Genomic DNA, 15,372 nt, shown 5'->3' with positions numbered 1-15,372 from the left:
CTGAGATGTTTGGAGCACCTCTCAGTGACTCTCACACCGGCTAACACTGACTAACCACAGTGAGACTTTCTACACACATCAGGTAAGAGCAGCCTTATTTATCTTAATGTTTGGGGATTTAAACTTCAATCATTTCTTTGTTTCTAAAGAAATAATCAGTCTCTATAAGAAAAGGCAGTGAAAGTGAACCTTAAACGGCAGCTTAGTTTCTTTAGAGTGGGACTGAGATAGTGTTGGAATTGCTGATGTCAGCCAACACCCTTCTGATAAAAAGGGAAAGCAAACATCCCTCACTGATTAGCACACTTCCACATTCCTGTTTGTGCTTAATTTTATACTATGTTTTTATTTTGTTTGTTTTAAATTTTGTTTGTAAGTTGTTTTATTGTGTCTTAATTATGTTCTGGTGCTTTTATGACTTCTTAACATGTGCTTGTGTGTTCATTGATCATTGTACGCCTCTCCTATGTTGATGTCTTATTGTTTTGTCAAGCACTTTGTGACTTTATAAATAAACTTTACTTACTTGTTATGTTAATCTTTTAACACAAGGAACACCTGAATATCCCTGTTAAGGCGTATCTGAACATTGTGTCTATATTATGAATCCGGCATTTTCCACAGACACAGAAACTTTCATGCAACAAGTGATACTCCATTGCCTCACTCATGCCTATTGTTCATTGTCAAGAATGCAATAAGAAAGATTGAGTGTCTATAGTCGTGGTGCCATGCAGACATTGTGTCCTTCAAAGGTGAAAACACATTTGCAGTGGGTTGTTAATCTTGTTCTACTCCGAACATCTTAAGACAGATTCTTGCCCCACTTGAAGCTAAAGTTAATGCCCTACAGCCTACAGTATATGACTCGCTCGACAAGTACTGTAGGAGTAACATGGTTTCACTTTTTACTATAAATACATTTCATGTAATAAGCCTTACATACCATGTTACATATTTTAAGGTGGTATTTTTTCAAAGGTCATCGATGATATGAACCATCTAATATGTCATCTGTATGCTCATTACAAGCAAACATAATGTTATGCAGTTATTATTAGAATCAGAGCTGCAACGATTGTCTGACTTGTTGATTTACAATAAAATTGATTGACAATCATTTGACAGATGAATTAGGATATTGTAAAGTTAAATAAAATAGATATATAAAAAATCCTAGATTCCTGAAGATCTCATATCAGGCGCTCAGACAATAATGATTGTGATGGTCCCTTTCCTGCAGTTTTACAGTTGTACTCATGGGCACAAATATCTTCTATCTCGACAGATTGTCCCGGCTAAATTGAAGCTAAAGTTAGAAGCGCTATAACTCAAGCAGACGAGACGGTCATAATCAAATAAATAATCTAGATAATACGTAGATAACAGATAGTGAGGTGTAACTACTTGCTTGTACAATTTAATGTAATCTGAAACACATGTCAACTTGTTTGTTTTTGCCCACACTGTTACAGAGGTGGTAATTAAATCATATGTGTTAGCCCTGTGGCGTTGTAGTTGGACTGCATTCTATTGAGGAGTGTCTTTAATATTATGCTCCCACCTTCAAGTGTCTTAATATGAATAACAAAATAAAGGATGCAGTGTGTGTGCTCAACATCAACTGTATATAACATTTACACCTCTCAAATGTCAATACAAGCGGACCAGTTTATGTTTCTGAGTTCACAACATTAACTGTATTGTCGCTATCTCCTCTGTGGTGCGAAAGTTAAGTACAATAGGCACATTATTACCAGTGGAGCATCACGATGGGATAAGCAAACAGCACGGTGCAATAAATGTAAAGTAAATGTTCAACATCTAATTCAAACATTTACAAAGTAGGACACGGCAGCACTGCAGGACAGCTGTTGTCATACAATACACAGCCTGTGGTTCAGCATGTTGAAAAAAGTACACACCTTCAGTCCACTGAGACGTGACAGGAGTGCGTGAATGGTGATTAACATGTCATGCGGAAAAGGTCATTAAGTTGACTTTCTGACAGTTTGCACAGTCAGTAACATGGAAGTGATTATGAAGAGAATGGAGCCTTGTCTGGAGTTACCCTCTCTGTTGTGTATGGCAACAGTTAGCAGGTGTGTGAAGGCCATGAGCAAGTTCCTTCCACACCTTGTTTCCTTCGTGTGTTTTCAATCCTGACATCATGTGTCACACAGAGCCTGCGCCGCACATCTATCAACAGAAGGTGTGGGAAATAATGGTCTTTGCAAATCAAATGATGTCATTTGCATCAGTGAAAGTGTTAGAACTTGAATATTTCGGTTATTCATCGTCAGTCTGGTACTGTATCGTCTCGTTCACATTTAATTCAAAGCTTTGTAGGATCTAGAACCCTAAAACACTCAAATATATTGCACTATTGTTAGGTTTTATAGTGTTGGATATTTTTCAAACCTCACTGGCTCTCTGCCTGTTTAAATATTGACCTTTCCCTCCCACACACTCCCACTTTCCCTCCTTTCTTTGGGACATTTATACATTGTTTTTACTGTTTTTATTTGTATGTGCTAATTCTATTTGTTGAATGTGATCTGGTATTTGATTGCATTCCTGTTTTCTTTGGTTTTCTCGGTTTGTGAAGCCACAATAGTTTTGAAATACTATTATTATTAATATTTCCCAAATGTTATAAATACGGTCAGTTGTTCCCCCTCATCACCCGATGTATCATAATATGCAATGCGTCCATTTTTCTCTTTCAGCAATGTATCAATCTATTCTAAAAAAACAATATTATCCCCATTAGCTTAAAGGAGCATTTAAGTGTCTTTCAACTCATTGTTCCGGTTTACATTCACTTCTCTTATTATACTTGTGTCAGCTGCAGCAGGCATGCATTATGTATGTACACTGCCAGAAGCAAACAGCAGACAGACACAGTTAGAGACAAGCTGCTGAACATAGTGGAGCATTTTACAGTTAAAGAGACATTTCCTTCACAAGGCGGTAGGGGGGAAAAACGGTTAAAGGGAGTGTGAATATTGATCATTTTAAAGATCGGGAGGGTAAGTAATTGCAGTGTGTCACAAACATTTCTGAGCCTTATCACAACACGGGGCAATTGGCTGGACCAGGTCTGAAGCATAACGTGTTGGCATGCCAAAGCAAATACATGATTATTGTGAAACAAATTCATGACTTGGCAGTTTCTTTCTGATTGAAAGTCATAGGGACTTGGCTTGGCAACTGGAAGGTCACCAGTTCAAGTCCCGGCAAGACCAAGTGCTACCGAGGTGTCCCTGAGCAAGGCACCGTTCCCCACACTGCTCCCCGGGCGCCGTTCAAAATGGCAGCCCACTGCTCCGAACACTAGGATGGGTCAAATGCAGAGAAACAATTTCCCCATGAGGGATTAATAAAAGTCCATTTTATCTTATTCTTAAACAAATATGACGAAATGGGAAGAAAATTCCTAATGAAATTACAATATTTATTTCCCATGCACCATGTACTAATGTAGGGATTAGGTTTGAAGAAGGGTGGATTATGCATTCAGAACAAATACTTTCAATAAATTGTAAGGTATGTAGAATAAAGACCTCCATTTGACTGTCATTACAGGTACAGTTACCTCTATTAGGTTTTATTAAACATATTTTCAAGTGTTTAAGAACACCTAAATTCATATTTTGATTTATGTTTCTGCATACATTACTTTTTATATATACACAAGATGATGTCTGTACCATCAAACTAGATATACTATTGATGGCATAAAAACATTCTTTGTTGCTTAAATAGCAACAGAGACTAATTGTATGTAACAGCCTGAACAAATACTAGAACAATATGCATCCAAAACATATTAACAACGTTTTTTTTGGAAAAACGGAAAACCCAAAAAACGACGTTATTCAGTTTTTAAACCAAAACGGGAAAACAGATAAATCAACGTGTTGGTTTTGTTTGTATGATTTACGGATAATCCAGTGAATGCTGGGAAAACGAGAAGGCGCATGTGTCCGGTGGCCAGGGTCAGTGTGTGTATGTGTATGTGTGTGTATGTGTGTGTGTGACACACTGGCATTTGTTTTCAGAAGATATTATGATAGTGTCGTTCCGGTGCACACACACACACACACACATCATGCGCCTTGGTGACCGGACATCTCCTTCATAAAACGAGTAATAGGGGGAATAATCGGGCAGTTCGATGTGTGTGTGTGTGTGTGTGTGTGTGTGTGTGGTTAACACGTAGCAACCTGCAGTCACTCTTAACCAGTGTTGGGCAAGTTACTTTTAAAAAGTAATAGTTATAGTTACTGCTCTCACAAAAGTAACTAGTTACTTTATTAGTTACTAAATTATAAAAGTAACTAGTAACAAGTTACTTTACTTTAAAAATAATAACAATAAAAATACAAGTGTTTGTGTTGTTCTGTGGCACAGTAAGAGAAAAGACAACTCCCCATCATTGTAGCAATTATCATTATGAAATGTAGTGGAACAATACAACACAAAAGATATGTTTAGACATTTTGACAGGCATCTTTATTGTAGCCTCAACAATCAAGTTCTAAGTAGTGCACTTGTAGTGCAATATGAAATAAAAACAACTACACTCTTTTGGCAGTGTAACAGTTAAATAAATAATAAACTGTCAGACTGACACTGAAGACAAACAAACTATTTCCAGACTCACAAAAACAAACTAACAGTGAAATAATTTACCTCACATCTGGCCATTTAGCATAGACAAAATCAATAATGGTGGATAAACTTAAGAAGGGTAACACTTTACAATACGGTACACAAAATGTGCTTAGTTACTGCTTAGTTACTGAGGAACTACTAGATAGTTAATGGTTAGTTAATGAGTAGTTCCTCAGTGACTGCGATTGAGGAACTGATGGTTAGTTACTGGTAAACAGACTGGGGGGGGTACTGTATTAACGAATCATTCGTTAATGGTTACTTAATGAGTAGTTCCTCAGTGACTGCGATGGATGGTTAGTTAGTTAGTTACTGGTAAACAGATTGGGGGGTACTGTATTAATGAATCATTCGTTAATGGTTACTTAATGAGGAGTTCCTGGGAGACTTTGATTGAAGCAATGGTCCGCTGCAGGCAGCAGGGCACTTTTAAACCTGCCATCTTCGGCTGGTTGGGTCCCACCCTGGATCAACTGGTGGAGGTGGATCCGATTTACCTTACCATTACTTAGGCCGTTAGCTTGAAAAGCACCGGGTTTTCGTGTTCACACTGCAGTGGAGCAGCCTCTTAGCTCCGGAATCCGGTTCGTTTCAAGCACCAAAAAATTGTCCGGCCAGAGCAAAAGCACCGCATACGTCACGCTTACGTCGAGGCAGGGGCAGAGACAGATCAACTCCTGAACAACAACAAAAAGCCCGCGTTTTATTCAGTTTGTACACAACGATGGAGAAACTTAACAAGAGTTTCAGTGTTTCTGCCTTAGACTGTATATATAAATGTTTCTGCTCATGGTGAAGCAACGTGTCTGCTTGTTAAGGTGGAACCTGAGCATTCAGGTTGATCACCTCTCATTATAACTCAGTCATTATACATCTATAAAACTATAAATATTAAACTTTTGCAAAAGCAATTAGTATACAGAAATTGTCCTTAAAGATTTTAGAGGAAACTTTCCTCTCTTTTCAAAATCCACTGTCTTAAAATGTTACATTAAAATACCTTAAATAAAGTTCTGATGAGAAAAACAGTTTTTTACATTTTCTTTTATTAGATTTGTATGATCAAACACTAAAATAAATACAGAACCTAAAGAGCTAGAATACTGTTATTTTACAGCTTTTTTCTAACATTTTCCAATCAAACAGGTTCAACAAAATGACATCACAAAATGTTCTGTAGGAAACAATTACTCTGAAAACTTAAAATATAAAAATATTTGTAGAATTATAGTACAACTAATGAATACAGCATTTCATATTTAAACATCATACTTATAAACAGTAGAAACAAAAAGTAAGTTGAATTTTTTAAGATTACTTTGAAACATTCTCAACTGAAAATAACAGAAATGGCAAAATGGCGACATATGTTCACATTGTCAATTTGAAGGAGCAGTGTGCAGGATTTAGTATGTCTAACAATGGGGATGTAGGTTCCAACCAATGGATAACTTGTTCACTCACCCTCCTATCCCAAGTTTGTAGGATAATGTGTATTGGCTGCAAAAAACTTGAGGCCCAATCATGTTTCCTCTGTCCATTCTGCGCTGCTGTAGACGTGGCAGTGCAACCTAGAGGACAAAAAGATCAGAATTAGAAACGGGTTTATTGCCAGGTATGTTCACACGTATGAGGAGGTGTCGTACATACAAATAAAAAAATGTAAAAACTACACGGATAGCAAACTATATTAAGAAATAGAATGCAATAAATTATAGAATATAAAATATGGGCAGTAAGCAATATTTAAACATTGCATTATTTACCATCCTGTGATCTCCATGCAGAGTCTGCGTTGTGGCTGAGGTAAAGTGTCAGTGGGGGGGGGCGGGCCTTGTTGAGGTGCCGAGAGGTTCTGGTCCTGATGGAGAGAGGTTTTGGTCCTGATGGAGAGAGGTTCTGGTCCTGATGGAGAGAGGTTCTGGTCCTGATGGAGAGAGGTTCTGGTCCTGATGGTGCGCAGCCTCGAGCCAGAGGGTTGTGTTGAAGGCAGAGCTGAAGTCCACAAACAGGATCCTGGCATAGGTTCCTGCTGTGTCCAGGTGCTGGAGGATGAAGTGAAGTGATAACTATTAGTAAACCATAATGATGGATGTTATTATCAGGGCATTGATTATTTCATAAGTTTAGAAGGGGGGAACATAGTCTAACAACAGTTAGCTTTTGTTAATTTTACCTCGAAACAAACTTGTGAGACTTGATTCTGAAATCCCTTTCTCTTAAAGTGAATAAATAAAAAATAAAACAATGGAGGTGACCCTAAAACTAACCACTGGATTGCTTGTCTAACATGACCTAGTCCATAAGTGAGGTAAGGGTGGGAACAATCAAACACACCCTCCCACGTGTTAGCGAAGTACAACTGGGATTTCGAAGAGGAAGATATGCTTGCTCAATTCTTAATAATAAAGAAAAACCACCAACTGTCTATTTCCTTAAAATGGTACATATCGATGAATCTATATTTTCATCTTCAGGTGATTAAATCTGCATAATGTCCCTGTACAATAAGATTCGAGCATTTTGTAATCCAGTGAGGAAATTCAAGACCAGTAAATATTGATTGATTAAACAACACTAAATAAAATGTTAGTGCTTTCTTCAAAGAAACTGTACCTCAAAGACAAAACAATTGTCTTATGATCTTTGTTGAACAAGGTCTGATTGTCCTGTACATGTACAATGTGGGGTATTTTTAAATACTTTACTAAACCACATTCAATACTATGTTCGACACAAGTTAGTTATTACTCGCATATCAAAGTCTTTTCATCCGCAAGATGGAAGAATAGCTGGGTGCTGCCTGGAGACTGATGAGGGACACAGGCTGGCTTCAGCAGCTTTCCACACAAAGCCATCACATCTCCTCTTCCATAGTCCTCGCTGTCCACTGGTGCTCTGTCAAAAGAGTGAACATCACAGCTGTCATGTTAACCCTTTGTTACACAACCAACATGTGTCAAAACAAGTGACCCAAATTAGTTTTAATTGTAAATATCTTTGCAATACATTACTTTAACCATTCAGGATTCCAGGTATTCCTCAATTGACCTGTTTTGGATCAACACCAATTTGTATTTTTCCCTTTCTTACTTTTTGAATAAAAATCATGTTTTGTATCACTACACTTCTAAGGCACAACATGGGTCAAACACTACCCATATTATTTTTTTGAGTGTTTCTTTACTATACATTTTCAAAAATAATTAATTTTAGCAGTGATTTGGACCAAGCATGTATGATGTAGTAATACAAAAAGTATTTTAGTTCACACAGTGTGACATTAGCTAGTAATGTTAGCTTGTAATATATAGAGCAGAGCTAACTAGCAAGTTAGCCAAACGTTAGCGGTTAGCTGTTTATGCTATGCTAGCTGTTACTGAACATTAACAAACTAGATTCTGCTATAAGAAAGCTGTGAAACTTTACATTAAACTTGGCGACAACATTGTGACACCCCACTGCATGTTTATGTGTAATTCTCCCGTGTTGGAGACGAGAGGGTGGCGCGGCAGCACTGCAATAAACTGTAAGCTAACGTTAGCAGCCACCTGTTAATCTAGGTTTCCCGGGCGCAACATCTTGCAAGAAACAGCATGTCAGGGCTTCTTAACATTTAACAACCTATTCATGATGAATACCAACTTAACGGGAAGAAACTCAGCTAACTAGAAGAAGAAACGTAACCTTAAATAAAAAATAAAACATTCACAAACTAAGGATTATCTAAATACATATTTAACTCCATTACAGTTGCAGGACTCACCAGATCTCAAGTCTTCTGTTCTTTGTTGACGTCCCGATGCTCATATTTAACGTGTAAAACGATCCCGATATTAATCCATAAAATCCTGCAGCAGACATACAGACAGCTGTAGCTCGCAGGAGGAGACCCACTCAAACTGAGGTGGATGTTTCAAATGTGAACGACAGGCGGGGACCGTTCTCATTGGCAGGTTTCTTCGATTACGTTTATATTAACCAATCAGGAGTGTTGTGGACTCATTCCAAACATGCCTGACTTGTCTGCCGTGTTTTGGCTGAATTCTATTTCAATTGCCGTAGCTCTGGCTGTCGGCCAGAATCCGAAAACCATACATTATACTGTAAAACTAAGGCTTATAAGTTATTACTGTATATTGACCAATGGGAGAGAAAAAAAACAGCAACATAAATAAAACAAGGATAACTGTGACTTGTTGAGTAAATAACAGTGTGTGTTTTAAACCTTGGTCCTCCCTGCAGAAATGTCTCCACTTTCTATCATTTAATTTTTTTTTAATGATATTGTCAACTGTAGATGTTTACAATATACTAGTAAGTTAGGAATTTAATGAGAACATATTTATTTACTTTTGTTTCAACATTGGATATTTTGTGTTTGTGGTGGATTCAATCGAATATTGAGAAAATGATGTATGTAAAAAGGTTTTAATTACATTTTACGTTTTTTTTATTTGACGCTTTTTTTACAGTTTTATGATTACCTTAAAATTACAAAGAAAATCTTAAAGTCTTATAATAGTAATACACTTTTATATTACAAGTTACATATTTAATTACAGATAATACTTTTTATTTGACGTACATCTGCATTTATTTTTCTGAAAGTGCAAAAATACTGTAAATATTATATAGTAAATTTACTGTAAAAAAAGGAAATAAACGTTATTTGTGGTTATTGTCAAAATACTGAAAATAATGTTTTGGGTTGTTAATTTATAATTAATATCTGCCATTTTACAGGATTTTGCAAGTTATTTAAAAAAAACATGATAATTACTATACACATTTACAGTTATTTCTTGTAAAATTACGATCTTTTTTTACAGTGTATAATAGACTGAAAAACAGAGTAGAGTACTGCAGACTCCAATGAGTTGTTTATAACAGACTCACACTAACAATAGATATTGTTATATGTCACTTAGCTTTAATCTCCAGTTGTAACAGATAATTAGTTACATAACAAAAGTGATCAATGTATACATACAGATGCAGTCACAGAAATTCTGGAGCATTTACATCAGAATACAAGGACAGTGACATTCATTCAGTTTAGAGTTCCATTCCAATATGTTGTATGGTTGTATATGGTTATGTATAGGTTTACATAATTTAATTGGGCACATAATCCAGTATACAGTTGTAAAGATTTCAAAGGGACCCATACAGCTTTTGCAAAGCAGCTCAGTTCCACACAATGATGTAGATTACTATGACTTTCTCTATTCCAATTTAAAGACGAGTTTTATAGAATTCTATAGAATTTAGTATAGGTTGCATCAGAGAGAAAATGTCATGCATGTTTTCTTTGAATGCTATAGATTTATCCACATTTCTATACATTTCTATAGATTTCTACAGATATGTCATGAGTCGGTTCTGTCCTATAGAATTCTTTAGATGGTTATAGTTTTAATTATAGAAGTTTATAGAAAAGTACACATTTATAGTATTCTACAGAATGATCTAGAGATTTCTATAGTATTCTATAGAATTCTTTAGCATGGCTTACAAATATGTTCTATAACATGCTATAGATTTCTACAAGATTCTATAGGATTCTATAGGGTGTTATAGATTTTTTGGCTAAGGGCTGGCTGACATGTCCATAAAATAAAGTCCGAGTTTGAAATATATGTCAAATAATGTATGCACTGCCATTTCCCCAGTGGCGAACCGTGTCCATCGCAACTGGAACTTCTGTAGACACACACATTTCCAATGTGTAAAGTCGTGTCATTTGTACGCAGACTGAAGAGAGTTGGTTGGTGCTCCTCTTCCTACTTGGCACACCGGTAACTTTCTCGTGCAAACGAGAGGCTGAGACCAGGCTGAGCCGCCGAATCCCTCGGAACATCATAAAAGCCATTTTCAACTGTTTTCTGGTGAAAGTTTAACTAGGCTACTGGATGAAATAATATAACTGGTATAGGAGCGAAAATTAAACACTTTTTGAAAAAAACATTATGATAAAATATTTTTATATATTTATAATTCTGCAAATATTACGATAAACTCACAGCTATTTTGCAGCCCGGCTGCAACACCTCCGTGGCACGGTACCGGTCCGCGGCCCGGGGGTTTGGAATCCCTGGCTTACATAATGTAATTTGTTGGCAAAAAAAACCACATTTATAGTGGACTGAGCGCCACTATCCAATATCACCCTTGTTGTTATCAGGCACATTTACACATCAAGTGTGAGTGTGTGTATTTATTGAGTTGTGAGCAAGTAGCCTAGATAAACTGGGTAAACACAAAGGTACAATTTCAATACATGATGAAAGACTACGCTGATAACGAACATAGAGAGAGAGATTTGATGAGCAGAATGTTCATCACCTGCCTTATCTCAACAGGGACCGAGTTTCAAAGCTCTAACAGGTCGGAGTACCTTTGGCCTTCATCAGGAGCGGTCCGGAACCTCCGAGGAGCTGAGGCTGCAGACTGATAAGGAAACAAAAAGGTTAGGAAAAAAACTTTAACTAACCAACTTTTTCTTGCACAGTCTGGTGATTTAGAGGCTTTACTTTATTATTTTTAAACTTCATGGCCTTAACTCAATTACCGAATTTCACTTTCAGTATTTTGCTGCAATATATTAGATATTCCTAGAAGGGCCAATAGGCAAACATTAGTGTTAAGCCTTTTTGCATTCCCTGATATGTGTTAGCATTAAAAACAAACAGAAAACAAGTAAAACAGCTGCAATTCTAAATTGAAAAAGAGAGCCACAGTAAACCCTCATGATAATATGTTTAAAAATCATCACAGTTGAAGTAGTTGCAACTGTCTTCCCTTCATTTAGGAACTACTTTATTACAATTATTAAGGCCTTTATACCCTACGACGTTCTTGAATTTTTATCTTGGCTTCTTCTAAAGATTAAATAACTGACAGTATGAAAACACATTGGCCAAACAATTTGTGATTCAAAATCAAGCAAGGTTTTGATGTGATGAACTTGTGGACACCACAACATAACCAAGGAGAGTAGCAATGCAAGTCAAAAGAACAACATAATGCAAAAACAATTACAAATCATTTTCATTGATGGTTTGGTGAGATTTCATAGTAATATTAAGGGCAGCCCAACACTTTAAGTTATTATTTATATAAGTGTGCCTTGTTGTCTACTAATAGAGGAACTGACTATGAGCAAGAAGTGTGAAATAAATAAATGTAAAGTTATCCTCTTCGCGCTTCATATTTAGAGACAAATAATTTCACAAATGTAGATGCGGAAAACACTTAATCAAGTTCAGTTATGTTGAAACTGTTTTAAAAATGTAGTAATAATACTTTATGGTTATTGTAGAGGCTGTAGTAAGTGGTGCTGTTCAATTGTACTGAATTAAAAAGAAAGGGATTTTAAGAACTCCAAACTTATTTATACAAACGATGTATATATTCACTATTATTATTATTATCAACAGCAACATGAACTACAGTCTCCAGAATTAACATAATGTATATCATAGGCTTGTACATTTAACAATGTAAAGACTTTCCTCATAGGAATGTCTGTAAACATTTGTAATGGACACAACAACTATATAACTCACAGAAAATGCATTCAAAATCCAAACCAATTACGCAACTGTTTCTGTGTTATACAGCTCTTGAAGCAAAGATGGACTCCAAGCGAAATGGCCACACACAAGTCCAGGGACCTGTGGGGGGCATCTTTTTGGAGAAAACAAAGGAGAAGATAACCATATATCAAGCCATGAAGAAACGTCTGCTTAAGCCAGGAACAGCATTAGCCCTGCTGGAAGCACAAGCAGCCACAGTAGGTATCGTAGACCCAATAAACAACAGAATACTTCGTGTTGTAGATGCTGTTAAGGAGGGAATAGTTGGACCGGAGATGAAAGAAAAGCTCCTCATAGCAGAGAAAGCTGTCAGTGGCTATGTAGACCCCTACACTAACCAAATGATATCTGTATTCCAAGCTATTCGAAAAGATTTAGTCCCAATAGAATATGGATTGAGGCTGCTGGAAGCACAGATTGCCACAAATGCCCTGTTTGATCCTGTTGAGAAGTCAACTATTTCAGTTGAATCAGCAATTCAAAAGGGCTACTATGAAAAAGGTTTGCTCAATGACCAGATGTCCGAGCTCAAAGTATTCTACAATCCAAGCTCACAAGAAAATCTAAACTACCAAAACCTCCTAGAAAAATGCACCGTGGAGCCTGACACAGGCCTGGTGCTCCTTCCTGTTTGCATCACTTTTAAAGGTCTGCGGAGAGGTATTTCCTCCACTGAACTTTTTGAGTCAAAGATCATTGACAAACAAACATTTGATGACCTACAGAAGGGAAAGACCAGCACACAGGATGTGATGTTGATGGAAACAGTGAAAGAATACCTGGAGGGCAAAGGCAGTATCGCAGGCATTGCTGTACTCTCATCTAATCAGAGAATGAGCATTTATGAAGCCATGAAGAAAGGTATACTGATGCCTGGAACAGCACTTGTTCTACTGGAGGCACAAGCTGCAACTGGATTCATGATTGATCCTGTAGAAAATAAAAAGTACACTGTGGATGAGGCCATCAAAAACAAAGTTTTTGGCCCAGAATATCATGCAAAGCTGCGTTCTGCTGAGCGAGCAGTTACTGGCTACACAGACCCATATTCAGGTGAAACTATATCCCTTTTTCAAGCCATGTCAAAAGACCTCATGGTTAAGGAACATGGGATCCGCCTTCTTGAGGCGCAAATTGCTACAGGTGGAATAATAGATCCCATCAACAGTCACAGACTACCAACAGAAGTGGCCTTCAAAAGAGGTCATTTTGATGAAGTAATGAACGCCATACTAGAGGATTCAGGGGATGACACAAAAGGTTTCTTTGACCCAAACACAAAAGATAATCTAACTTATCTTCAGCTGATGCAAAGGTGTGTCACTGATCCAATAACTGGACTGTGTCTCCTCCCTCTCCTCTCCAAGTCAGACTGCCTGCATTTCAACTTCATTGACTACCAAACTAAAATGACTTTCAAAGAGGAGAAGGTCAACATGACATGCGGGAAGTACATGGGAATGACAGTATCTCTGTGGGAACTCCTCATGTCAGAATACTTTGATGAACACCAGAGGCGAGACATCATTCAAAAGTTTAGAGAGAGGAAGCTCAATATCAAGATGGTTACCACAACAATTCTGGAAGTCATTGAAAAGTCTGTGAAAACAACAAACTGCGTCTTTGAAGGCATCAGAGAAACTGTTACAGCCAAACAGCTTGTGGACGCAGAAATCATTAGTAAAGAGGTTATGGAGGATCTGGAAAAGGGAAAAACGTCAGTGAAGGAAGTGATAGCAGATGAAAGTGTAAATGTCTACCTACAGGGGAAAGACAGCATTGCAGGCATTTTGCTTCCTGATTCTCAAATCATGAGCATTTACCAGGCCAAACAAAAAGGGAAGTTGATGCCAGGAACTGCTCTGATTCTACTGGAGGCACAAGCAGCAACCGGGTTCATCATTGACCCAATCGGAAACAGAAAGTGTTCAGTGGATGATGCAGTCAAAGCAAAGATTGTGGGGCCTGACGTGTGTCAAAAGTTGCGCTCAGCAGAGAAAGCGGTCACTGGATACAAAAATCCATATGATGGCCAAATAATCTCATTGTTCCAAGCCATGCAAAAAGATCTCATCGTCAAAGACCATGGAATTCGACTCTTGGAAGCACAAATTGCCACTGGTGGGATCATTGACCCAGTGAACAGCCATCGCATTCCTGTCCATGTGGCCTATAAGAAAGGATACTTCAATGAGGAAATGAATGAGATACTGGCTGACCCAAGTGACGACACCAAAGGATTCTTTGACCCCAACACCCATGAGAACCTGACATACTTGCAGCTCATGGCCAGATGTGTTAGAGATCCTAGTACAGGTCTTTGCCTCTTGCCACTCAAAGGCAAAAGCAACAGAATGAACATAGATGCAAATATGAAGGAGACTTTCAAAGCAACAATAGTTACTGTTAAATATGGAAGGTTCAAAGACAAACACACAACACTTTGGGAACTTATCAATTCAGAGTATTTGACAGAGGACAAAAGACAGGAGCTTTTGAAGCTCTTCAAATCAAGGAAAATCACAATCGAGCAACTGACTGTCACCATTTTAGAGATCATTGAGAGTAAGGAGATAAAACAGCAAGCAGGGCTGAACTTTACGAGTCTCAGAGGAGAGGTCTCTGTGGTGGATCTTTTGCAACTTGAAATAGTGAATGAAACAACTTACAACAGTTTGATTGATGGAACGATAACAAGCACTGATGTGATGAACATGGACAGTGTGAGAGATTACCTACATGGGAAAAGTTGTGTAGCTGGAGTGGTACTGCAACCCTCCAATAAAAAGCTGAGCATCTATGAGGCACAGAGAATCGGCATTCTCACACCTGGCACTGCCCTCTGCCTACTTGAAGCACAAGCGGCCACAGGGTTTATTGTTGATCCTTTGCAAAACAAGAAACTCACAGTAAAACAAGCTATCAGAGAAAAGTTGATTGGTCCACAGATGCATGAAAAGCTTTTGTCTGCAGAGAGGGCGGTCACTGGATACACAGATCCATATACTGGACAAAAGATCTCTCTTTCCAAGCTTTACAAAAGGATCTGATTGTCAAGCAGCATGGCCTCCGTTTACTTGAAGCCCAGATG

General features: G+C 37.7%; 1 protein-coding gene across 1 annotated transcript in view; it reads left to right on the top strand.

Annotated features, from left to right (window-relative positions):
* Positions 1–15,372, top strand: part of eppk1 (epiplakin 1) — an 18,143-nt gene continuing 2,771 nt past the window's right edge. Inside the window, exons 1-3 of the mRNA XM_034093830.1 lie at positions 1–82; positions 11,046–11,152; positions 12,306–14,978. Of these exons, the coding sequence (XP_033949721.1) occupies positions 12,320–14,978 (2,659 nt within the window). The 5' untranslated portion in view covers positions 1–82; positions 11,046–11,152; positions 12,306–12,319. The remainder of the gene's footprint in view (positions 83–11,045; positions 11,153–12,305; positions 14,979–15,372) is intronic.

Source organism: Pseudochaenichthys georgianus, chromosome 11 (genome assembly GCF_902827115.2).
Source record: "Pseudochaenichthys georgianus chromosome 11, fPseGeo1.2, whole genome shotgun sequence".
Lineage (NCBI taxonomy): Eukaryota > Metazoa > Chordata > Actinopteri > Perciformes > Channichthyidae > Pseudochaenichthys > Pseudochaenichthys georgianus.
Note: the sequence above shows the minus strand (reverse complement) of the source record. Positions and strands in the feature narration are given on the sequence as shown.